The sequence below is a fragment of the Prionailurus bengalensis genome, chromosome E4 (genome assembly GCF_016509475.1).
Source record: "Prionailurus bengalensis isolate Pbe53 chromosome E4, Fcat_Pben_1.1_paternal_pri, whole genome shotgun sequence".
Taxonomy (NCBI): domain Eukaryota; kingdom Metazoa; phylum Chordata; class Mammalia; order Carnivora; family Felidae; genus Prionailurus; species Prionailurus bengalensis.
This window is the reverse complement of record NC_057360.1, coordinates 54,998,700-55,026,331: the sequence shown is the minus strand read 5'-3', so window position 1 is coordinate 55,026,331 and position 27,632 is coordinate 54,998,700. Positions and strand designations below refer to the sequence as shown.

The 27,632-nt window shown below is 36.0% G+C and overlaps 1 protein-coding gene across 2 annotated transcripts in view; it reads right to left on the bottom strand.

The window, feature by feature from the left end:
* SPATA17 (spermatogenesis associated 17) overlaps window positions 1–27,632 on the bottom strand; it is a 198,291-nt gene that overhangs the window by 102,570 nt on the left and 68,089 nt on the right. For both annotated transcript variants that reach the window (XM_043568427.1, XM_043568428.1), the window contains one exon: window positions 18,661–18,784. In XM_043568427.1, coding sequence (XP_043424362.1) covers window positions 18,661–18,784 — 124 coding nt within the window. The remainder of the gene's footprint in view (window positions 1–18,660; window positions 18,785–27,632) is intronic.

Genomic DNA, 27,632 nt, shown 5'->3' with positions numbered 1-27,632 from the left:
TGGAAATAGAAGAATGACATGGACAGGGAGCGTTCTACAGAAACAGAACCAGAGGACATTGATAATATGTTGATTAAGAAGAACGTAAGAGAATGTGGACTTACAGAAAAACTTGGGCTTAGATCCCAGGCAGAGAAGGCGGAAAGAGGGGACAGTCAGGCAGGGATATTACTACCTGTTTTGGAGTTATTAGAATTGAGCTTCCCCCAAATCCAGGTTGAAAGGTCCAGTGTAGAGCTGTAAGAGTAGGTCCGGAACTTGGGAAAAAGGTCATAGGCGGCAAATGGAGTTGTTTTCTGAATTGAAATAGCTGAATGTATGAAAATGAATGGGGTCACTGAGGGAGAGCATGTGGGGAATTCAGGGGGACAGACTTAGGAGCACATGTAAGAGATGAGTAGGCGAGGAGAAGCCCATGAAGGACACTCAAAAGAGCACACGGCGAGGGAGGAGAGGCAGGACGCAAGGGAGAAGACGGTTCCGTGAAGGAGGTCAGCAGTGTCAGAGGCTCGGGAGAGGTGGAACAGCATGGGGACAAAGAATGCACCACTGGCATGGTAATTAGAAGGTGACAGGTGACCTCCACAGAAGCAAACTGTGTTCTTGTGGCACAAATCACATCGTAATTCATTGAATGTCAGGAAAGAAAAAGTAGAGACTGATTTGAGTCTTCTAAAATATAGGAATATTATCATGACTCAGAAAATCTTGGGACTAAAAGAACATTTTTCCCCCAGTCAGGATTTCCCTTTATATTGCATTTTGAAAGAATTTCTGAGAGAAGATGCCACGTAAAAGACTTTCTGGGAAATCTTTCCCACTAAACAATCCTTTTGTCTTTTTCTCTGTAAATGTCAGGTCACTATTCTACTAATCCCTGTAAGGAGTGGATGAAAGTCGCTTATTTTCTTGCTTAGGAAAATTTTCTAGGCCTGCTCCTTTTCCTAACACATAGAAACACCCTTCCCCACCTCCAAAAAAACCAACCAACCAACCAACCAAACAAACAAACAAAAAAACAGCTTCACTTACTTCCTCCCCTCCTTGATCTGCTACCTTGGCACTCTCTCCAGATTTGGCTTTGATTCCTGCTTTTCCATGTGAGTCACAGCATTGACAGTTTATAAATAATTATAAAATACTGGAATTAGTATTGATACGGATATATAACCATACTGAGAATAGATTATTCTGGGGGGTTAGGATGGCTGATATTTAAGACGTGTGAAGGAAGACAAGGAATGTGCCTGGTGTGTAAGATAAAGGAAGGCATTCCTAGAACACAAAGATTTGCAAAGGAATAGAAACTTTAAATGACTTTGATATTAAAGAACTATAAATAGCCCTATATAATGTCAGAGTAAAAAGATACACAAGAATTACTGAAGAAGACGGAGAAGAAATGATGAAAGAGTAGAAGAAAAAACTGATCGTAAGGTCATCAAGGCCAACGCAACTTTCAATATCTCAGGTGTGATGAGCCAGGTGCAAAACTCCCAAAGGTCTGGTGGATTTAAAATTAGGAGATTCCTGGGTGACCTTACCAAAAATTATTCTGAATAGTGCAGTGCAAGTGGACACCGAATTCCGCAACGATTTGAAAAGCCCCTATTGCAATGTCTCAAACACCCAATTTCTACATGTTCTGCACTGGCTTATTATACATACCAGTAAAGTATGAATGACCTAAGAAAAACAGTAAAGGATGTTCCACCACCCACCCCAAACCTTCCATGGTATACCATTTCCACCCCCCTCAGAAACCTATTATTTTCTCTTGCCCAGTTCTTCGTTTTTTTTTTTTTTAAATGCTTATTTATTTATTTTTGAGAGACAGAGAGAAGTGCAGTCAGACGCTTAATGGACTGAGCCACCCAAGTGCCCCCCACCCCCTTGCTCAGTTCTACACACGATTTAATTTAAAAATGATTGCAGGGGCGTCTGAGTGGCTCAGTCAGTTGAGTGTCCGACTTCAGTTCAGGTCATGATCTCAAGGTTCGTGGGTTCGAGCCCCACATCCGGGCTCTGTGCTGACAGTTTAGAGCCTGGAGCCTGCTTTGGATTCTGTGTTTCTCTCTCTCTCTCTCTCTCTCTCTCTCCCTCCCTCATTCATGCACTGTCTCTCTCAAAAATAAACATTAAAAAAGGAAAAATAAATAAAAATAAAAATGATTTCATAGTTTGGGTTTAAAAGATGACTTTCAAGACAATTAGTTGCTAAAAGAAAAATACAGAAACCGTCAACAGGATTGAAAACTTTCTTTTGTTAAAGAAAATGTACTAATAGAAAGGAGCATTTGTCAAACTATATTCCCAGTGTTATCTGGGGCTCTGTAAGAAACTGATTTCCCAAGAGTCTTTGAAGAAAGATTTCTTAAGCAAACAGGAGGAAGCCATTTTAAGTTTTATCAAAAGTATAGGATTGACTGCCTCATGGGGAAATGCTATGTTGCCTTAATCTGGTTGGCTACAATCTTGTGACCAGATCTCAAAGACCACCTCATTTTCAGACTACTGTGCTCTCACACAGTCTTTTTCTGTAGACCTGTGGCTTTCTGTATGGAAATTATTAATTAGTGCCTATTAGGTACAGATTATACCTGTCACTTTGTGATAATTGAGCTGAGTGATTAGGATTTTTTCACTTTTCTGTGTTACCCTTAAATAAAAACTTTATCTTTTTTGGGTTATCTTTTGCTTTCCTGTTTTGTTCTGACCTCCTTGGTGGTAGGGAGCCCAGAAAATTACACAATGCTTCACAATTGTGCTATCTTTTATCTCAACTCAAACTGTAAGACCCTCTCGCGGTAACACAATTTGGCCACAAACACAATTAAAGGGAAAGTGATTTAATCAGAGGAAGTTGGCCAACACAATATTTTGATCAAAAAACCTGATCTGGTGTAAGATGAATAAAGTCTAGTCTCTGGCATTGGGGTGTACTACTGGGTTGTTTCACAAGTTTTTATGTGGGCTTTTTGTCATTTCATTCCTCACTTCAAAAATATGAAGAATACCTCCCTTGTACTTTTTAACCCATTACTTCATTTTCAGTCTATTATATCATTACTGTGCTAATGAAAATAAAGAACAGGTGCAGCAACTTGAATTTCTCTACAATAAGAGATAATTGGATCAAACACCTATTTATCTATTTGGTTTTTGGTCAAAATGCTCATGCTCAAATAATTATCTGCCAAATTAATCCCAGCTCTCCTTTATATTCTCTTTTATACTCATCTTCAACCATCGTTATTTATTTTCCCAACAATTCTGATCCCTTGACTGTAATCCTTTCAACCTTGCCCTGTGAAATCCCTCTCCCATCTATGCTAAACAACTTCTCTTTGCACCCAAAACTTTTCAATAAATATATTCTCTACCTTCTTTTTTTTTCTTTTTTATTACAGCTGGAACTTCCTTTGCAGGCCCACTGAACAAAGCATTTTAGAACTCCCCTGTATCATAGTGACCAGGGAGAGATTTGCATTTTCTTAGTTCACAATGTCACTTTCAAACCAGTACTCGTTGACCTTCTTGAAATATACATATGCAATCTTTTGTCCTTCCTTGCAGTTATCATTTGCCCATATTCATGATAGCCACTGGCACTTAGTTCAGTCTTCCTTTCTACTATGTGATGGGGGATAATTTTAGGTATGTCATGCATAGGTGGGTGACCCATCCCAACAGCATAGATTCATGGTTCTTCGACTCCTTCAACTTCACTGACCTTCACCTTTACACACTAGTACTGAGATCAAGAGTGAGATGTCAAAACCATTTGTATTCTTACAGATATCTCCTCATCTCAAATCATAGGATCATAAGACAATGTGTAGTAGTGTTGAATAGGACATCTATTGTTTCAGAATTTCAGCTGATGCCTCAAAGGCAAAAATACTTAAGAGATGATATAAGTACTCACCCTTTTTCCTTTCCTCATGGCTCTTTTCCCAACAAGACAAACACAGTGCCCAGTAGCTATCCAGATGTACCCATGAAGGCTTGCCTGGCTTCCTGTGAGGGAGCCCTCATCTTAGACTCATGCCTCTCACCTCCTGATGCTTAAAGAAACTGATAAGCTAATTCACACAAAGCATAAAAAGGTAATAATACTGAATATATTGTCTAGTAGTTATCTTCAAATAAATAGAAATTTAAAGATATGATTTCAGCCATCATCCAGGAAAATAATGTTGAACTAGGACCTTTTTCAGTCCTTTTCAAACCATACCATAAAGAGAAAGTATGGTTTTGAAAACAGCCACATCTTAGTTTGAATTTCACTTTCACCCTGTCTAGTTATGGAACTTGGCTTATTTTGGGACATAAAAGGTTTTTTATTTATTTATTTTTTTTATTTTAAAAAAAAAATTTTTTTTCAACGTTTATTTACTTTTGGGACAGAGAGAGACAGAGCATGAACGGGGGAGGGGCAGAGAGAGAGGGAGTCACAGAATCGGAAACAGGCTCCAGGCTCTGAGCCATCAGCCCAGAGCCCGACGCGGGGCTCGAACTCACGGACCGCGAGATCGTGACCTGGCTGAAGCCGGACGCTTAACCGACTGCGCCACCCAGGCGCCCCTTAAAAGGTTTTTTAAAGAGTTAGCTTCCCCTTTGCCTTTTCTTTGAATATAGGATTTGCCATTTTAAACACCACCTAGGGGGCACCTAGGTGGCTCAGTGGGTTGAGAATCCAATGATCTCAGGTCATGATCTCACAGTTCATGGGATCAAGCCTCGCATTGGGCTCTGTGCTAACAGTGTGGAGCCTGCTTGGGACTCTCTCTTTCCCTCTCTCTGCCCGTCCCCTGCTCATGCTTGCTCTGCCTGTCTGTCTCTCTCTCAAAATAAATAAGCATCTAAAAAAATTAAAACACACATGAAATATTCTACCAAATATAGGCATCAGTTACTAAAAATCATTACATGTGTCAAGATGATTGTTTTATTTATAGTTTTTATTTAATTCAGAGAAGAAATAGTGAATAATTGAGATTGAAATAAAAGCTTCCTTTCTTGTTTTGAATGTGAAAAGTATTGTAAATCTGAATTAGGACTCTTATTAGAAATAGCATAGCATGACTCTGATATTAGAAATCGGGGACATTACAGTGACACAGTTGCTCTCCTTTATGAATTTGCCTACTTTAGAGGGAAGTAGATGTAACCATAATGCCAATGGTAAGTGTTATATTTAGACATGGAGATAAAAAGCAACAGCTGTGCCTTGTGAGGTCAGGGAAGGCCCTACAACAATTTTAGCATTCGGATAATTGTTGACAGAGCAGTTGATTTTTGTGTGGATATAGAAAGAAATAAACCAGGTAAAATAAATTGAATCATTTTAATGATGTTAATTTAAGACTAATTCAGATGATCATAAATTAACTTATGCATGTAGAGCATAAGCATAAATAATAAGTATGAGTACAACAAAATTATATTTTCCTAATGATTCACAATTTATTTCAAAGAGATACTAAAATGAAATTATATGCATATGTATATATACATGTATTAATTTAAAAGTAGACTGAAAATAAAGCTGAATAAATTTAAGAGAAAAATATTTTTCAACTCATTAAAGGGACTAAAACTAAAGGAATGCTTTACATTATATAAACACCTTGAAAATGTAACTTTTCTCTAAACTGAGAGAGGTCATATCCTTTCAGCAAGACTTTCCTTTCCGTATGACAACAGCAATTGAGACCTGCATTTTATTTATTTTAGGCCCAAGAGATATTAACAGATTAAGATTTAAAAACAAATTCTTTCTCTTTTCTCCCTTCTCCACACCCTCCTTCCATTTTCTCACCTTTTATTTTACTGTCTGCTGCAATATTGTATAGATAACATAACTCCTTTTTGAGTGAAATACTTTCAACTGTCAAAAATACATAGAAAAACCAATTGACAAGACTATTTAATAGAAAATATGCTACTTTATACTAACATGTTTAAAGTCACATTTGTCACAGCAAAATGAAACTAAATTTTAATATATATATATATTTTTTAAAGGTTTTTTTTTTAACGTTTTATTTATTTTTGAGACAGGGAGAGACAGAGCATGAACAGGGGAGGGGCAGAGAGAGGGAGAATCTGAAACAGGCTCCAGGCTCTGAGCTGTCAGCACAGAGCCTGACGTGGGGCTTGAACTCACAGACTGCGAGATCATGACCTGGGCCGAAGTCGGCTGCTTAACCGACTGAGCCACCCAGGCACCCCTAAATTTTAATATATATTTTTGAACAAACAATTGTACTTCCTCTTTGGTTATGTTTCTTTTGTGATTATAATAAATACATAAAATATGGTACAAACTTTCTATGTCTTTTAAAATATTTACCTACTAGGGGCGCCTGGGTGACTCAGTCGGTTAAGTGTCTGACTTCGGCTCAGGTCGTGATCTCACAGTTTCTGAGTTCGAGCCCCGCATCGGGCTCTGTGCTGACAGCTCAGAGCCTGGAGCCTGCTCCGGATTCTGTGTCTCCTTCCCTCCCTGCCCCTCCCACACTTGTGCTCGCTTGCTCTCTCTCTCTCTCAAAAAAATTTTTTTTAATTTAAATATATATATATATATATATTTCCCTACTTTATACTGTATAAAATCTCAAGGTCATAGATGATTTCTTGTGTTGGACTATATCTTAATTTACACTCCAGTGTTAAGAAATACTCATGTTTTTAATAGTGACATTAATGATCAAATAAGCTACATTAGTCAATGTTTGAGAATTTTCACCACTGACTTAGTTAAGAGTTCATTTTAAGAAAACATTTGAGGGGCGCCTGAGTGGCGCAGTCGGTTAAGCGTCCGACTTCAGCCAGGTCACGATCTCACGGTCCGTGAGTTCGAGCCCCATGTCGGGCTCTGGGCTGATGGCTCAGAGCCTGGAGCCTGTTTCCAATTCTGTGTCTCCCTCTCTCTCTGCCCCTCCCCCGTTCATGCTCTGTCTCTCTCTGTCCCAAAAATAAATAAACGTTGAAAAAAAAAAAAGAAAAGAAAACATTTGACAATATAAACTCTCTCCTTACGTCCCTAGTTTTATACAAAGGAATGTTTTCTGCTGTAGGGTACAGGGCTGGGGAAGGAGATATAAAGAAGATTAAAGGAAGAAGGGAAGAAAGAAGATGGAGTAATCCAAAGCCTGAGATTTTAAAATTTTGTTACTAGATATTCAGCTGAAATATTTCTAAAGTTTTCCAATCCAGAAGAGTGAATTCAATGTCAAGAGTGTAGGGAGAGCAGGGCTTATCTATATGAAGCTATTCTTTTGGACTTGCAGGAGAGCTAAGATAAATCATGAACTGATGAACAGTGACAAAATCTACCTCTTCATTATTTATCCATTATAACAGAATCTAACTTCCAATTGGTCTCATTCTAAAATATTTCTGAAGTTCCTTAAGAAACTTAAGAAAAATAGTCATACTAATAATAGGAGTAAATCCTCAAATCTACCAAACTATTATAACCTTATTAGATCTAGTTAAAGCCATGGTATACCTTCCTTGTATTTCTAAGTTTTAGATTTCATGGTATTATAAGTAGCGATAGCAAAAGGAACCAGAAAAACTCAGTCTTTTTTAATCAGTGAAGAAGTTGAAAAAAGTGATTATAATTAACTTACCAACAACATTAATTTAATATGAAAGCAATAGAAATAAGCAACACCAGTTAACTGTCTGTGCAAAAATTTTGCATACAATTTAAAATATGGTGTGCCAGTGTATAAAAGGTAAGTAAAGGAACATTTTACATTAAAATAGGAAATGGGAAGCACTTTTGTTACAAATGTTTTCTAATTCTTTTCTGACTTTTGAATTTCCTATTAAAGATTTGAAATTTTATACAAACCTGTATTTGTGTATGTATATACACAGATGTGTATATAACACACATATATACATAGGTGTGTGTATATAGGTTATTTTTTAATACCTAGGATTGGGAGTAGAACTCTCTCTACTCCATAGCTAATATGTTAAAAATTTGCCCAGTCACTGGATGGAAATAAACAGACCCTGAGTTTGATGTCCAAAAAAAACCATAATAAATAGAGAACTAAAGAAAATCAGGTGCCTCAAATTTATGGGCAGGATTAAAATAATAGTGTTCTTTGAAATGTCTGAATGCTAGATTAGAAATCTGATATGCAGATGATTATTTATACAAAATTAAATTAAATTAAAATTTAAAACTTATTTGAGCAAGTTTAACACAGTACAAAAATATAGTCCAACTAGAGGTGAAGTAACAGTTGATTCAGCTTAATTTCTGGGGCCCTCATTTTCACAGGCTCTTTCCAAGACACAAGGAGGGAGCCTGGCAATGTGCTCACCTGGTTATGTTTTGTTGTAAAGTCTGTGAAAGTAAAGTATAAGTTCATTCCACTGTTTCTTATACTCTGACTTACTCTCTATCACACCTGGGTTGGGTGGCAAAAGAGTGGCTATGGGCATGCTGGAGACTGAGCAAGAAAAAAACTAAGGTGGGTATATATTTAATTTAGGTTTTGCTGGATATATTTATTTTTTTTCCTGTTACTTCCAAGTATATTAATCTTTTTTTTTTTTGGAATCCCAATGTAAGAATAACCTTCAGGAATATTCCTGAACCCACTGGGCAGACTCACCTGCATCGTGAAAAAAGGTACAGGACCAGAGACTGCACAGCAGTATGAACACCCTAACGTGTCTGGCCTGACATGCACCCTGATGTTTACAGCAGCGGTATCAACAACAGCCAAATTATGGAAAGAGCCCAAATCCCCACAAACTTATTAATGGATAAAGAAGTCATGACATATATATACAATGGAATATTACTCAGCCATCAAAAAGAATGAAATCCTCCCATTTGCAACAACATGGGTTGACCTACAGTGTATTAAGTTAGTCAAAGACAAATACCATATGATTTCACTCATATGTGGAATTTAAGAAACAAAACAGATGAACATAGAGGAAGGGGGAAAAAAAGAAAGGAGGCAAACCATAAGACACTTAACTATACAGGAAAAACTGAGGGTTGATGGAGGAGGGGGGTGAGAGATGGGCTAAATGGGTGACAGACATTAAGGAGGGCCCTTGTTGGGAGGAGCACTGGGTGTTATACGTAAGCGATGAATTACTAAATTCTATTCCTGAAACAGTATTACACTATATGGTAGCTAACTAGAATTTAAATAAAAGCTTGAAAAAAAACCCAGAAAAACAAAACAACAATAACAACAACAGAAGGGAAGGAAGGAAGGAAGGAAGGAAGGAAGGAAGGAAGGAAGGAAGGAAGGAGAGAAGGAAGGAAAGAAAGAAGGAAGGAAGGAGGAAAAAAGGAAGGAAAGAAGGAAGGAAGGAAGAGAGGAAGGAGAGGAAGGGGGAGGAAGGAAGGGAGAAACAGAGGGAGGGTCTGGAGCCGAAGTATGTGGTTAATGGAAGAGAAGTGGGTTTTTCTCAAATGGAGAATTTGATTCTCATCATTTCCTATACAAAACAGAAGATCTCTCCTTTCAAAAATATACTCAATAGAGGCACATGGGTGGCTCAGATGGTTAAGCATCCTACTCTTGATTTTAGCTCAGGTCATAATTTCACAGTTTGTGGGTTCGAGCCCCGCATTGGGCTCTGTGCTGACAGTGTGGAGCCTGGCTGAGATTTTCTCTCTCTCTGCAATGTCCCCCCACCCCAACTTGCTCTCTCTCTCTCTCAAAAATAAATAAATAAACATTAAAAAATATACACTCAATAATGTAGCATATGCAAATGGAAACACATCATTTACCTTCTTATAGTAATAAAAACTTTAGATCAGTGTTCCTACAAAAGGGAATGAGTAAATTTCCTTTACTCACTACAGAATATAACAAAGTTACTGTCAAATAAAGAAGCAATCAAAGAGTATGAAACCAAAATATGGTGAGCAAATATTAGAGAGCTATCAAGTGGTTAATACAACGACTGCAATATTTAGATTTTGAGTTTTGAGGTATTCTCAGATGTTAACATTTGAAATGTGCTTGAAATATTCGCTCATCATAAAAAACATTCATCCTCTTGTATTTTATAACTTTGTACACTTCTTGTTTCAAGGTAGATCCCAACATCTTATAAGCTTCAGGCCCCACAGCACATGAATCTGCCCCCGGTCACATGCACAGGAGAGGTATACAGTGTCTTTTGCTAAAGAATATTTTTGAAAATAAGTTTTAGAATGTAGCATGCTGGAAAGAGGAAAATACATATAAGAAGAGTAGCAGAGGCACTTTTCTAACTGAGTGGTCTCACTTTACATTAATTTTTTTTATTTTTGTCTCCATTTCTTAGATGCACAGTGGCTGAACGGTGGCAGGGAGAAGAGTAGGGGCACACACTTATTTGGGGACACACTTTTTTTTTTAACCACTTGCTTTTGTCTCTTCAAAGAGTACTGACAATGGACAATAATCTTATCTCTTTCATACATTACAGGATAATAAAAACGATAATGTTAAAGAGGGAGGAAATAAAATGTAAAAGTTAATAGCTAATTCATTCGCCATGCTAGTTCAGTCCTTGGCCTTTTCTGAAGAGAGAACTGCCAATAGCAACAAATTATGTGATGGTTTTGTGATGTGGACGGTTCACTTGGGACCAAGAGCAAATGACCAAACTTGAGGACCTGCCTCTTAAACTATGGATCCAAAGACCATCGGGTCAGATCTTTATTCACTACATAGCCTTCTTGAAAGAATAAATCTGCCAAGTGTCTAGAGGAAAAATGACTACCAAACAATAGTCTTTTAGTCACCAGAATGATAATTGCTACTTTCATACAATATTGTGAGGATAAATATAATAAAAGTGCTTTGAGCTGTTCACAGAAATGCGCCAGAGAAATTTATATTATGTTCTCGCTTGCTTCTTTCAATCTTTGATATGCAGGCCCTAGCTTTTCTCTTTGTCCATGAACTCATTCAAATCAATTTTCTTCTAAGTACTAAAACATTTCAGAGAAAGGGTAAAAAGAGAGTTCAATGAATTGAGGGTAACTCAAGGAAAATGTACACTCAGAATGCTAGTGTTTTGAGGGATAAAGAGACAGCCATAAACCTAGGGTAGAGTTCCAAGTAGAGTTTACTTACGTGAATCACATATAGACACAGACGTAGAACCACTAACGCAGATTTTCACTGTGGCTGTACTGTACTGAGGATGCCCCAACATCAGAGTTTAAATAAAATATTACATAACCTTGAGCAAGTTGCTTCATCTCCTAGACTTACTTTCTTTAATCTGTTAACAGAAAGAGCTAGAAAAGTAATCTATAAAGACTCCATGCTGCTCTAGTATATTGCAATGAAAGGTCCTGTCCTCTGTCAGTGTGAGTTCCTATTTTTATATTTTTCTCCATGGAAACATACAAACTACTGGGAAGTTTGCATAAAAAAAGAATCAAAATCAGATCCTTCATGTAAGACTTATGAGTGTACTACTCCATACTTCCCTAATTCTCACTTTTACTGCCAGACCTTTTCAACTCCAATAGAAATGTGTGAAAACTAGGGATGAATAATTTAAGAATTAAGAATTCATTGTTGAGAATGCTGTGTGATGTAAGAAAGAAATAAGAGGTATCTAGAATGAAATAGTTAACTAGGGACACTAAATAGCAGTGATGCTAAACAAAATGGCAAAATTGTTAAGTTTCTTTTATATGTGCTAATTTTCTTTTCAGTGCCTTAAATACATATTTTTCTCCCCAGATAGTCCATGGAGTCATCATACACGTTAGCATCTCTAGATCTCTTCGTTACCAACCTTATGCCCATTTTGGTCTTCATATTCCAGGCACTGGACATACTTTTCTTCCCTCCTCTTATGATAACCTAGTCCCGGTTATTGTCACCAAGCTATACTAATAAGACACCTCAACAGCTGTCTCCTTCTTGGAAGTATTTTAATTTAATAAGGGAAAAGAAATGTATCTTTAATGATAAAATAATGGCAAAATCCAAGTGTTAGTGGAAAGTATGTGAGATGTTGATTTTTTGGGGGGAGTTGGGGGTGGTAATAGGGAAGCTTCTGAATTTCCAGAATATGACAAGCCACAAGAAATCACCTATCTCATAAAGAGATCCTTATGATGAATGTTTCTAGGGTATAAAGTCAGACTGTATCAGGATGCTCATCCTGAGAAGGAAAGGAAGATAAGGCTAAATAGGCAGGGTAGAGTCAGATTCTTCAGAGTTTTAAAGGCTTATGCTGAAAACTTTGGATTTTATCCTACAGACAACAGAATCTTTGGAGGTTTTCAAACTGCAAAGAGACATGACATAAAAAAATACTATTTTAGCAGAATTTATCTGATGGTAGTAGATATACTGGGACAGAGAGGAAAGGAATGAACAAAAAGAAAATCATTTCAGAGATTATTACCATTGTCCAGGGTTCAGGAATCGGACACGATGGAATTTATTTAAAACATACCAGGAAGAATAAATGGAAAGAAGTTGGTGATTGTACAAAATAAATGAAAAAGAGACAAAGATTTAAAAAATTGGGGTGACTGGGAATAGTTTAGATCATCGATCAAAATAAAGACTGATTTGGACAAATAAAGAAAAAAAACGCATAAAGAAAAAAAAAAGCTAAAAAGAAGAACCAAGGAATCATGCAAATGCCCCAAATCAAGTTGCATCAAACCATGAAGATCGTAAATGTAAGACTCTCTCTAGCAGGTACTATTCAAGCCACACATACCAAGGCGTGCATCATTTTGTATGTACATCATGGAAATGCAGAGGTGAGGGATGGGATGGTGGAAGGGAAAAAGAGAAAGGGGAGTTCCAACTTAGAAGCGAGACAGGAACAAAATTAATATGTTGAAGTCAAAGCAGTAGTTATCAGACAAAGATGAAAAGGTGTAAAAGTGTACTCCAGAGAGTCATTACAGCAACGCAGTCAACACACTGGAGTTTCCCCACCACGGCTGTGGTATGCCACTGACTACGGAAAATGTCTTCTGGGAAGGCTCTCCAAAGATGCTTTCCAAATACACCATATACACAAAGACATCTCTCTCTCTCTCTCTCTCTCTCTCTCTCTCTCTCTCTCTCTCTCACACACACACACACACACACACACACTCACACTCACACACGTGCACAGGTACACGCTGGCAGGCTGCCATTCTTCTCTGTTACTTCATCACTTCAAATTAAAAGTGAGCAATTAATTACTGGATTCCTGGGTGGCTCAGTCTGATAAGTGTCCGACTCTTGATTTTGGCTCAGGTCATGATCTCATGGTTGAGAGCGAGCTCGTGGGCAGGGGCAGCGCGGGGTGCCGGGGGCGGGGAGTGCTGACAGTGCAGAGCCTGCTTGGGATGCTCCCTCCCTCTCCACCTGTCTCTGCCCCTCCCCGGGATGCTCCCTCCCTCTCCACCTCTCTCTGCCCCTCCCCCTACTCATGCTCTCTCTGACAAATAAAGATTTTTTTTATGTGAGCAATTACATATTAAGTATTTAATACATGCAGGGCACAGAAGTTCCCCATTTATGATGCTGGGGGCTAGAGTTGAAAGTAATAAATAACTTCAAAGATTTACTATATTTCTTAGCATTTTTCACCTTATAAGATTTGTCTTATAAACATGCTATCCATACCAGTACGTTATCCATATCAACAGGGTATCAATTAATTTTTGTTACATTAAGTTTTTAAAATTAAGCTATTTTTCTTTTGTGTACACATATGATTTGACAACATTTTGTAAAATAAGTTGCTGAAATCATTTCTTTCTCTCAAAAAATAACGTAATTAAAGAGAATGTTCTATTAATATTCGTTGGGGCATGGGGTCTTTTTAAAGAATCCTAAATAACTGAAAATCATTACCTCAGTGCCCATTTAAAGATTTTCACTACCCATTAAAGAAAAAACATTGAAAACCTACTATATAAATGATGACATGAAAATTACTTCTGTAAAATGTGTGCAAATTCTATTTAATTAATAAACTTTCATTTTAGTTTTAACTTGAATATGTATAAACTATTAAAAGCAATTGTTATAAAATAAAACACATATAGTTATAATATACTTAATCACGAATATATTTTGTACCTATCCTTTTCCATTAGCATATTGAAATAAAAAACAGGGTTATATTTTTCACTGATCAGGAAACAATGTATATAACTTTATACAATATCCTATATTTTGAAACATTAACTGGTTATGATGTGGATCTTGAGTTTTCTATTTGTATCTGTAACTCTGCTGTTCTCTCGGGCAGGATCCATAAAAATTCTGGCAACATTTTAGAGGCAGTATCTTCTAATGAATCCAACAATAGGCCTTTGCATGTATCCACCAGTAGGTGGAGCAGACAACATAATTTATTACCAAGAACAAGGACAGGGAATGAAAGTCAGTTTATTTGGAATAAAACAAATCTGCAAATGAGATTTTCTTCAAAGGAAATATGTCCTATATGTGTTAGATTCAGTTTGACTGGTTACTGAATCAAAATAAATAACTTTATTAAATAATCAATCTTTGCAGAAAGATAAATTAAATTTACAAATGGAAGCAATGTTTGCATTTTACTTATTCAAATCAACTGAAATTAGCTTTCTTTTTATAAAACTTTTACAGGGACAAAGATTTTTTTGATGTGTTCATTTAATAAGGGCGCTAAACCCAATCCTGTTTTACAGGTGATGGGGTGCATAACAAACAGTACTTTCTGGAAAATATAATTGACTAATCCTATTATGTCTGTAGCAACAAATTAACCTTATTACTACTAGTAAATGGTGATTGATTATTTATGCAAATAAGTTACCATGTTCAGCTTTCTGATTGAAATAAACATATACAAAAGGTGCTTTAATATGACTTGAACTTTTTAATTAATAAAACCCTGAGGGGTCTATTAATTCACTCATTGCAATATTAGTTATTTACTTGTGTAATTCCTATTAGTGCTAACATATTTGCTTGCATAAAGATGAGATACTTAATATCAGTTAAAATCAAGATAGATTTTAGAACTATTTTAACATATGCATTAGATTTACACTAACATTGACTTTGAAACTAGGTTATCAGTATGAATGTATCAGCATAATAGTCCCCCAAACTATTAATATATTAAATAACACATGACTTCATTTATTATCTACATATGAATTCACAAATACAATTTTGGCTTAGAAAATTCCTTACCTTTTTCAAAACATTCTTTGTCTGAATTAATGTTTTATTTCTACTCATCTAAGTGAAGCTACATCAGGCCTATGAAAATTTAATTCGAAAAATAGTATTCTACAAACTATCATTATATATCATTATAAATCACTCCTTAATTATTGAAATCACTAATAAAATAGTTCCAAAAAGACTACTAGCATTATTCCTTTTAAATACATCTGCAAAACTTTTCCTGTTCTGAGATACTTTGTTTAAAAATTATTTACACTTGAATATTTATTCAGCAAATTTTCAAATAACTACGCAAGTTAAGAGTTAATACTAACACAAGCCTTTAAAAATACCCAATTCGTATTTGGCTTTTATTTTGGACTTAAATGTGAATTTAATACAATTTGAAATCAAAACTCTTAAAGTAAGCAATGCAATTAAGCTGTAAACATCTCAGGGATGTTTTAAAATTTGCAGCTTAATTTCTCCCCAATAGCCAAGTCATGCTGAGAAAATCAATAATAATACTTACATTGAAACATGTGTCTTTCATTCTCTAATCCTTCCTTAGTTTAGGGAAAATAAAGATTTTTGTTAAATGGAATCAGCAAAATGATAAATATAAATGGTTGTTAAATTCAATGTGAATACCTATATAAGCTGTAATTGAAAGGTGTCGATTTCTTTCTAGTAAAAAAGTTTGTTTGGCATTGGACTGAAATCAGAGTGAATGCTCTTTGTGTTTAAGGATCATACAGTATACATTTATATGTCCTAGTCAGATAGATTATAGATACTCAAAAATATGTCATTTGAAATAATTGATGGACTTTAAAGTTAAGGTTTATATTCAATATATTTATTAATGTTAGTGTTGCATATCTTTATTTAGGTTAAGATGTAAAATGCAGGAAGGGGATATTGGGGGAAGAGAATTATAAATATTGCTAATAATTTTTATGAATAACTAAAGGAAAGCAAAGCAAAGAAATGACAACATGAATGCTTCGGACAGCTAGCAAAGACAGACGAAAATCAAAGTGTAGACACTTTGTTTATCCTCCGTAGGTTAAATTCCAATAATATGATCATTACCATTTACTGAATGCTCTTTAAGGACCAGGTAGTAGTTTAAATATGTTACATTCAATCCTCATAATGTTCTTTCAAAGTGCAGAGTGAAACAGACAATTCCAGGTAATCTCCTAATATCTTACCCTAAGTAGGAGAGTTTGGAGACTAATGTCAATACCCATACTCTTTCTACTGTACCACAGTGCCTGAAAAAAAAAATCATTCTATTGGATGCTAAGAATTCTGGAGACAAGGGATCATTAAACTAAAGTTTATATATGTAGCTATTACCAGCACTCTGCAAGATATAAACAAGAAGAAAAATGAGCTAGAGCTTGACAGTTTGCATTTAACAACATAAATATACTTAAAACACAATTGTAATATTAAAAATTCATTAAGGTCCAGGAGGCAAGTCACATGGTCAAGTTTCTGAAACAATTTGTTAAACCAGGTGCTTAATTTTAAAAGTGAAATGAAATCAAAATCGTTAAAGAAATAATGCATATAAAGTATCAACCATACTCTCTGGTACACGGTAAGTACTCCATAGATATTTGCTTTATTATTTTTGTTAGTAAAACAACTAAGTCTTTATGGACTTCGTAAAATATTCCACTATGTACTCGATATCTAAGTAACCCTAGATAAAAGAGAATTAACAAATGTTGCCATTAAATCTGATTTTACCATTTAAAAAATTATTTCTGCTATTACACTACCCGTTGTAAGTACAAACAACACAATTAGACCTCAGATTAAGAAAGATTCAAAGCATAAAAGGGGTTCAGAGTTATCAAAATAAACATCTGTACCCAATAATTATTATCAGGTTTCAAGAAGTAAAGTATATATTTATAACTCCCTTAGTTTCATCAAAGTTGAAATTACTAATAACTAAAGATAAAAAAAAGAATTTGTGATTTGTGAGTCTACATTTTAAAAACATGTAGCCCACCAATCAAACAGATAAAATTTTTCATTGTTACAGATTTATAATCAAAACTGAAAATACTTTGACTTTTTATTTTTTTTTAATTATCTTTATTGCCTAAGTATTTAGAGTCTAAAGACCTCAGTTTGAGGTGTCTTTTTGTGTCTCTGAACCAGTCACATCATTGTCTCTGAGTTCCAGTTTTCTTATCTGTTAAATGAAGATAACTCAGCTATACAAATCCAAGTAAATATAAAGACAGTCATCATTACTGAAAAGTACTGCTAAGTAGACCACCAGATAGAGGCTAGAAGTGCAGTTCTCTGTTCTGAATGTACATGACCAGTCCAGGACTTGTTGTTGTTGTTGTTGTTTAAATATTTTATTTTTGAGAGAGAGAGAGAGAAACAGAGCATGAGTGGGAGAGGGGCAGAGACAGAGAGGGAGGCACAGAATTCGAAGCAGGTTCCAGGCTCTGAGCTGTCAGCACAGAGCCCCACGCGGGGCTCCAACAAGGGAACGGTGAGATCATGACCTGAGCCGAAGTCGGAAGCTCAACCCACTGAGCCACCCAGGCACCCCAGGACTTAATGTTTTTGAATTTGGATGCCTCAAAGCATGACATTCAGTCTCAGATTGTACCCTCTACCAGCCTCCACCATGGACTTGACTTGCCCATGTCTGAGACATCTGAATGTGTGACTCTGGCTAGAACATGACACTGTACTTGACAGTCTATAAGAAGAAATAAAAACCCACAAATTGCTAGTTTCCTGCCTAAAGCTCAAGTAACAGAACATCCCAACCCCCAAATTCCTTTGTTTTTTTTCACCGTATTTCTTTGTGAGCAGAATATTCTACATGCAATGTATTTTTTCTTAGCGACTATGATGAGATCTAAGGCAAGAAAATTTTACCATTTATAAGAAAATACTTCTAAGTATTCTAAATTCCACATTTGTATATCTCAATATGATGATGTAATTTCTGAAGCAGTTTTGTTTCAAAGCTTTACTTGGAAACTTGCATCAACATTTGGAAAGGGTGCAAGAAGGGTTTTAATCTCAACATCAGCTCAAGGAAAAGAGAAAACATGAAAGCTGCCTCAGTTTCGTAACTTCTCAGTTCTTGATCAATTCGCAAAACAACAATCAGCCACTCAGAATGGGTTTTAAAAGCGAGGTTATGCCCTTGGTGTTGTGTTATCACAGCAGCACATCACCCTGCTGACTGGGACCTTTCTGCCAGCGTCACAGCAGCTGCCTCTATGAAGCTGCTGTCACGGACGAGTCATGGTGCCTGCGCACACCTACACAGAAGCACGAAATTGAACTCGAAGTAGTGTCTTTGTGATATCTTTTCAACAAGTCATGTCCCATTCAGCCTGCTACTTTATCTCTGTCAGGCTAAGGGCCCAAGTGGTTTACGGGAGCTGTCAGGGACAGGTCCACCAACCTGCTTTGTGCTGAGGAGGTAATGCATCTTTCGGGCTTGGTAATCTCTTTTCTTCTCTTCCCTTTCGAGGTCAGCCTTCTTCTCTTCCCTTTCTTTCATCTCTGCAAACTCCTCTAACGCCTCCCTGCATCAAAACAATCCGTAGTTATTTATGATACTAAAAAATCTGCTAACATTTTCATTCTTCCACTGATGATAATCAAGGAAGTTTGTGAGGGGCTACCATCATCCACATCCATCAAAATCAGCGGCGTAATCTATCTTACCTGCACATTCCACTGAATCTTTGCCATCTTTACAAAGCATTTAAGTGATTTTTCAGTGGTTAAATTTTTTAAATCAAATATCTCCATGTTATAATTAATTCAGTGTCTGAGGAAATAGATCAAATGCAAAGCAAGTGAGCTACTATGTTATCACTTTCTTGGTTGAAGATTGACTATTTTGGACATAGTTAAATATCCCAAGAAAACGTCTGAGCTACTGATTTCCTTTAAATTTTGATTCTGTATTAGGAAATCTCTGATCATTGAATTTGTATGCTAATGGGCTAATTTTGAAAGCATGATGGGTTTTTATACATACACTTAATTTTCTGTAAGTTTACTGCAGGTAACAGTTCAAATAATACCAACATGATTACATATATTATCCTGCACTTGAAAGGCTATTTTGTTCAATCATACGGATACTTAAAATAAAAGTTAAATTAGGTGAATAAGTTCATGGTTTTCTAGGTACAATAAACTCCATTAAAGTAACGAAAACTGCATCATTTCTGTGTATGTATATCTAAGACATTTAAACAAAAAATAAACTTTTCAAACACACTATGTGAAGAAAAACACCTGATAAATAGATTAAGATATTATCAAATATGGAAAGAGTAAATCCTTTCTTTTCATAGAACACATTTAACTATTCATGTTAAAATGCTATCTTGAAATTATACTTTATTCTTTTTAAAAAGTAGACATATAACTTGGCATCCAGTTCTTGAAGTAAAATTTTAAGTAAATTGTCTGAGCATCTACCTCAAAGATGTCAAGGGAGAGTAGAGGGAAAGATTCCAAAAATAATAAAAAAGAGATTTTCATTTCTACTTCAATGTCTAGAAATATTTTTGTTGCAATTTTCTGTTAAAGGCTACTAATACAATACTTCATACAAGGTTACTTATGAAACACACTGACGTTTAAAAATCACCATGCTATGCTATTGCAGCAGAGCAATTTTTTTCAACATAAGATTAAATTGCAAAATAAATGAATTACTTGGAGTGGCATGGCCCTCATTTTGCCACCCTTCTCTTGAAAATTGCTTATTAATATGAAAAAAGGAGTCAGAAAATAGCCTGTTTTACTTTATGCATAGTATTTTGGGGGCTTCTGCGCCCACAGAGCTGGGCTGGCTGCACATTTAGATTGTGTTGGCAAGCTGGTACAATGACCTTTCTGACCTGCATCTCAAGGCTATTATTAATCGCTAAGTAACCTGGTAAAGCCAAACAAATTTGTTTCCATTGAAAGGATCTCTATCTGTGTCTGAGAATTTGTTCTGTACCAAACAAACCTCATTAACTGTGTCCATTTTTTGACAAAGAACCAGGAGTTAGAAGGATTGGTGACCTTTCTTTGTCCTTAAGGTACAAATTTCAAGGCAGTTACATATGAATAAATGAGAATTATTATTTTTTTTTTGGGCCAGGAAAAATAACAATCACATGTTACATAAAAAAACTAAATACATTATTAATTTTCATCTTTACTTTTAATATTACGTAAAAATTATTTCTTCTATAATTCCTCTTATAAGTCTTTAAGATAATTTAAAACAACCAATGAACTGCCACTACAAGGATAATTACTCAGATATGCGTGTATCCAATTTTATGTCATTCCAAAGATAAGCACAGTAATTTTTCGAGCAATCACAAAAATTAAAAAAAAATCTACAAAGAAGTTTGTGCTCTATAAATGATTTAATGAATAAGAAGAGATCTTACATAAGAAAGAAAAAAGGCCCGATATAATTGAACACACACATGAACAGGTAAGGTGCAAAGAAGTAATAGGATTTGGATACAAAATCAAAAGTGTAGATTATTTGCTATAGTAAAAACAGTCCATCTTCTGGATATGAAAATGTAAAATAAAAACAGCCATGTACTCAGGGAGCGTGACCAGGAAAGCTAAAACTCAAAGTCCTGTAAAAGAATGTCAGTTTCCAGTATGTAACGATACCACACAGTAAACCCAGAAGGAACTGGGAAGCCCTAAAAATAAATCCAAGAAATCTGACAAAACACCAGAAAACCTAATCTTGGGTAATCTCAAAACACAAAAGTAATTAATTTCATACATTTGTACAATTTTTGAAAAAAATCAATCTTATGTCCCTGATTTATTGCCATACTTGAGAGTGTACAGATATATTGAACATCGCAGTTATATTCATGTCAAGTCCTCTTTGTTTAATGACCAAGTAGGAAGAGCTGAATAAATTTCTATCCCTGATATACAAGTTTTTGTTACATCAGTAGTGATGAAGATGTGTCTCAGTGTAAAGAATGTAATAAAAAATTATGATCCCATTAAAGATTAAATGAGGGAAACCATTCTAACTAGGTTTCTTTATAAAATTATAAAAATTACGATTTTTTTCACCCAGTGATTTTTTTTTAATGCAGAACTTTTAAAACACTTAATTTTTTTCCCAAATAATTCCGGGTTGTTTTCAATATTTTTTCTCATTTCAGGTATATATATGGTCTTATTTCTATCCTTAAAAAACAATCCTGTGATATATATGGGGTAGATGTTACTAATTACCTTATTTTACAGATATGGAAACACATCAGGAGATAAAATGACGTACTCTGAATAACAAATCAGTTAATGGCAGAAATGGAGTTACAATCCTTAGGTTGACGGATTCTATAATTGCAGATCTGAAAGCTATAGTCATCCTGATGCAAGAAATACTATGCGGAAGATATTTTTTTATTGAATGAATTACATATATTTTCTTTTCTTTTATGATCCTATTTTCTACTATATAGTTAAAGAAACTTAGGTAAGTCCCAGGACTTCCTCCATCACTTTTCATATATATAAAATGTTTTATGATATCAGTTTAAAAATAAAGGTAAAAATTTCCAAAACTTTTGTAAAGCTTTACCTATTTGAGTACATTTTGCTAATGCTAATGATATTTATAATGATAAAAATTTACATATTCTAATTATTATAGTAATAATAAAAATAAAATAGCCATTTGGAAGCAATCCGGTAGAGTGGTTCACAGCACAGACTCTGAAATGACACCTGGTTATAAACTCTGTTATGCTATTTACTAGCTGTTTAATATCTGAGTCTCAATATCCTCACCTATAAAATGTAAATATATTAGTATTAGTTTCTTCTTCAACAAGCTATTGTGAAGAATAAATACATCAATCTATGTAAAATACTCCGAGTGGGGCTGGCACATAGGAAGCCACTACGTAAATGTTAGCTATATATTGAATGTTTACTCCAGGCCATGTTCTAGGCTACTGACTTTATCTACTCAACTGGATACCGATCTTTTATATTTTCTCAAATTCCTTCGGTGATTTCATCTTTTTCCTCTCCTGATCAGTGTGTAATTAATGGAAGAAATTCCATGATGCAAAGCAAGGAATCTGGTTTTCTAAAAGGCGTGGAGGCATGGGGTGAACCTTGACTGGTGGGAAATTGGGGACAGAAGAGAGCCATGCAAATAAATTTCCCTTTTTTGTGTCCTCCATGCACCGCTGAGAGTTTTCCTGGCAAAGCTGTGTGGCTGATGGATAAAGCAGCGCCTGCCTACCTGCTGGACCTGGTTGAGTCACTGCGGGACTCCATGTGAAGTGGCGGCCAGGGCTGCAGGGGCTCATCACATCACACTGCTCCCTACAGAACCAGTACAGGAGCACTGGTAGCTGACAGCTTATAGCTGCATGCCACTGGAGAAAATCAGGTGCTCTGCCTCAGATTTTGTCTCCCTCTCCCTCCAGCTGGCATCCAATGACTGGTGACTGAAGGAGTACAGAGGCCTAGAGCCTTTTTCTCAATTTTGGGTCCACTCTAAACACCCAACCAAATCCCAAGTTTCCTGAGATTGGCTGAGACTTCTGAAGCAGTTCAACTTCACCACCCTACGGATGTTGTTCCCTAAATACTCCCCAATATAATCTTACACCAAATCATGGCATCCAGAGTCTGTTTCAAGCTATGACATTTCACTTTCCACTTTTCCTCACCCTCTCTGCCCTGGGCTGAAAACATCCAAATAAAGTATTATCAGTTTAATCCTACACTTATATTTTATTTCCAAGAGTTTCCTGGCTAAGACATACACATTACTGCTTTTAATCCTTTCACAATCCAGTGAGGCAGATATTATCACTCCCATTTTTTAGATTAGGACATGAGTTGCACAGAGGCTAAATCTTCTCCCAAACTCCCAAACTAGAAGGTGAAAGTTAGAATTTGAATACAGTCCTGGCACCAAAATTTATGCCTTTATGTACAATACTATACTCATATTACACATTTTGCCTAAGTCCAATACAGTTGACTCTTGAACAACATGGGTTTGAACCACACTTATATGCAGTTTTCTTTTCAATAAACACAGGGCAATACTGTAAATGTATTTTCTCCTCCTTATGATTTTCTGAATAATATTTTCTATTTCCCTAGCTTACCTTATTGTAAGAATACAGAACATAATACACATAACATACAAATATGTGTTAATCAACTGTTCATGTTATTGAAAAGGCTCCCAGTCAACAGCAGGGTATGGGCAGTTAAGGTTTGGGGGAGTCAAAACTTATACATGTATTTTCAACTGTATAGACAGTTGACAACTGTATAGAACCCCATGTTCAAGAGTCAACTATATTTTTCCATTCTGTTTGATTTTCTTATTCATTTAAAAATACGGTACTAAAAAAAATCTCTTTATAATTCTTATCTTCTTGTCTTTACAAGTCCAGAACCCAAAACCAAAAATCTCTACCCTGTCCTCTAAAAAGTCTTCATAGATCACTTCAATAATAATTAATCTCCAGCTGTCTCCACTCTCACAATCCTCCCTGTTATATGTCTACTACATTCTATAGTACGTTATAGTTGCGGGCATGTTTCCTATACTCCCCCCACCAGTGGAGGTGCCGAAGTTCGGGCTTAAGGTTTATTCATTGATGTGTCCCTCCCAAAGTATTTGGTCTACTATCTGGTATAAATTAAGTGCTACCATCCTTTTTAACTATTTCTCAGCTGACTAGTAGTACATTCCATAACTTCTTACGGTTTAATTAGAAGAAGGACAAAGCCATATTGTGAAAGCCTCTCTTGGGAAGTGGGGAAGAACCAGGATTTTGGCTCTTTGCCTATAAAGTGGTTCTCAGAATGTGGTCCCTGGAAGAACAGTATCAGGTTCACTTGGGAAATGCTGGAAATGTGCATCCTCAGGTTCCACACCAGACCAACTCAGAAATCCTGGGGGGTAGGACCCTGCTAAAGTTTGAGAAGCACTAGTCTGCAGTAAATGAAAATTATCAAGTCTGCTGAGGAACTAAGATGATTCAACTCTACTCACTAGTATGACATCATAAAGAGACGCAATTATATTCAGTTAATTTTAATATGAATATCACCATATAAGCTAAGGGACTAAGAAGTACTACAAAGGAGACATGATATGTACATCAAAATATTTTCATAGGAATCATAATTTTGACAGAGAAAAAAATTAAATGGAGTTTGTTTTAAAAGCATAAGTGCCCCAAGGTGCCTGGGTGGCTCAGTCAGTTGAGCTTCCGACTTTGGTTCAGGTCATGATCTCACAGCTCGGAGTTCGAGCCCCACATCAGGCTCTGTACTGACAGGTCAGAGCCTGGAGCCTGCTTCTGCTTCTATGTCTCCCTCTCTCTCTGTCCCTAACCCACTCGCATTCTGTCTCTGTCTCTCTCAAAAATAAATAAACATTAAAAAAAAAATTTTTTAAAGCATAAGTGCCCCATGGGGCGCCTGGGTGGCTCCGTCAGTTAAGCATCTGACCTCAGCTTAGGTCATGATCTCACAGTTTGTGAGTTCGAGCCCTGCCTTGGGCTCTGTGCTGACAGCTGAGTCTGGAGCCTGCTTCGGAATCTTTGTCTCCCTCTCTCTCTGCCCCTCCCCTGCTCATGCTCTGTCTCTCTCTGTCAGCAATAAATAAATGTTAAAAAAAAATTTAAAAAAAAATAAGTGCCCCAAATCTCAGAGGTAACTGGTAATAATATTATATAATCTACCAAATAAAAACAAAATGTCATCATCTGAATCATCTTGAAGATAAAATACTTCTAAGGAAATAGATTCAAACAGTTCTCCAGCATCTTCGCTCTGTTTTGACGGGAAATGAAGTCAAAGAAAATGTAAGAAGCTTTCCAACCAAAACTGGTTGAAAGCATTACTTTTCTGCTGTGGTACATTATGACATAAAGGTATTTTAGTTAAATTTGTTGAATGTATTTTGTTTTGTCTCTCATGATTGTCCATATTAATTTAACCAAATGAGTAGACAATAAAAGAAAAAAAAAGGCTAGGTCTAAAACATAAGCAAAAATATTAAGCACAAATAAAGCCAATCATATGCTTGGACTTGGTGTGTGACATCCGAAACGATTTGGGGATTGATTAAACCTTAGAAAGATTACGTGGAAGTCAGAGAAATACCCAAAACATTTGCTTGAGAAACAAAAGCTTCACCATTTAAACCACTTATTTTGTCCCCTGGTTACCGAGGCCGGGGAAGTGTTGGACAGGTGTTGCGGATTCCATTCCGGCAGCATTAAACAAAGGGAAAGCCCGGTTTACAATTAAGCACCCTGTGGCACAGGGTCATTAACATTCAAGCACTCAGGGTGCTCCTGGGCTTCACACCTTACTCTGAAACCCGAAGTGGACACTAACGTTCTGGAAACATTTCGACAAGTCCTCTCAAAAAGTATTTTTAGCTACTCTTGAAAATCTTTTGTTGTTGTATAGATTAATTTCTCCCCAAAACGCCTAAGCTACTTAAGAATTAAAATCATGAAGAACACTAGCACTCATTTGTTTATTCAGTTAGGCAGTCACAAGTATGTTTAAGATATTAAAAGAAATAAAGATGTGTAAAGCCCAATCCCTGCCTTCAAGTAGCTTATAAATAAAATAGCAGATAACCAACTAGACTATAGACACAGTATGAAGCAATACAGATGCCGTGCTTAAAATCCAGAGAAATCAGAAAAGGCTTCATGTAGGTGGAAGCACTGAGCACTGAACTAAAGAGATGGGATAGAAGAGAGCAGTAGGAGATGAGGTTGAACTGTTCACAGGGAACTCTCGCTCTCTTTGGTAGACTTGGGCCATCAACAGCAAAGGGGTAGAGGGAATGCATGTTAGATCAGAAGAAAGGTTTCTTGACCTAGGGTGAATGGGCTCTCCAAGGGTAATGCTAGCAAATTTGTACTCTATAGACTAGACACGTGGAAAATGAAAAGAGTTAAAAAAAAAGAAGATAATGGTTGATGTTATAAAATTACAATACCATGACTTCACTGTGATCATAAAAAGGGATCATCCAATTGCTCCATTATTTCATTTGCCTACTTTGCATGATTTTAAAAAGCAATAAGACTCCATTCAAAGATCATTCATGAAAATCAATTTTTTTCTTCTTCTGGCTCCTTTGAATAAATTTAGTTGAAAAGAATTTTTTGTATAGTATTCTTTCAAAAATTATGCACATATTTCACTGAAAAATTATTTTCTTTTTACTATTCTGGATAGTTTCTGTAAAAGGAAGTAAAATTTTATATAATATATATGATGTCAAATAATTGAGAGTGACATTGTGTTAAGTACAATAATAGCTATAATAATGAAATGTATTTACATAGTGCATTATTTTCAGGAGCTCCAAGTGCTTCACAGACATTAATTCACCCTCACAACATTCCACCGAGGTTGGTCAGGGGCAGGTGTTATTAACAAGGTTCCTGTTCTGTGTGAAATGAAACGACTTTACAGATGGTGACTTTGAGACACAGCATGGGGGCTTTCCGCATAAAGGTAGATCAAGGCACATCTTATTTTCTCACCTTTGCATATCTTCACAGTGATTCAGCTGTGCAGGGTGAGGATCTAGCTACTGAAGTTTTGTTTGGGGTAGAATTTAGAGGTGACGTAGCCAAATGTCTATTTCATATAAAAAGAACGGCAAGATCTTATTTACTTTGTGTTCACTCGAAAATCACACATCGTCTCTCATTTAAACTGTGTTAACTTAATTTTAAGGCAAAACTAATTGCTGCTGCTTTTGCATGCAATCGACTCAACACAGACCAGGTCCATCTCTAAATTAATCAGGATGCTATGATAAAGCAACAACATATGATAGTATGATGTCAACATATTTTAAAGTAGTATTACATGTAGGAGCACATCACATGTAACTTCAGAAAATGATCTAGTAAGTTTTAGAAAACTATTTATTGGCCAATTGTTTTATAATCAGTCTAAGAAGTCAGGAGACAATTCTGGGCTGGAGAATATGCAGATTTATGAATCCTCACAATACAAGTGCTAGCTGAAGTCACAGAAGTGGAAGAGATTGTCTGGACACAGACAGTGAAAAGGCAAATGCATCAAAGAGAGAACATTAATATTTAAGATCAGGCAAATAAATGCAAGTACAAAGAAAAAACATTAGAAAAGTAGAAAGGAAAGCAGGAGAGAGTAGTGTCACAGAATCCAAGCTGTAAAAGAGATTAGAGGAAAAAAATTATCAACAGTGTCTTATGCTTTAAAGAACCTAATAAGATGAAGGTTCAATAGCTCACTGGATAGAATTATAAGTAACTTTTTATGGTTACATAAAATGGTTACATTTTCTTAATACATTTTCACAATAAT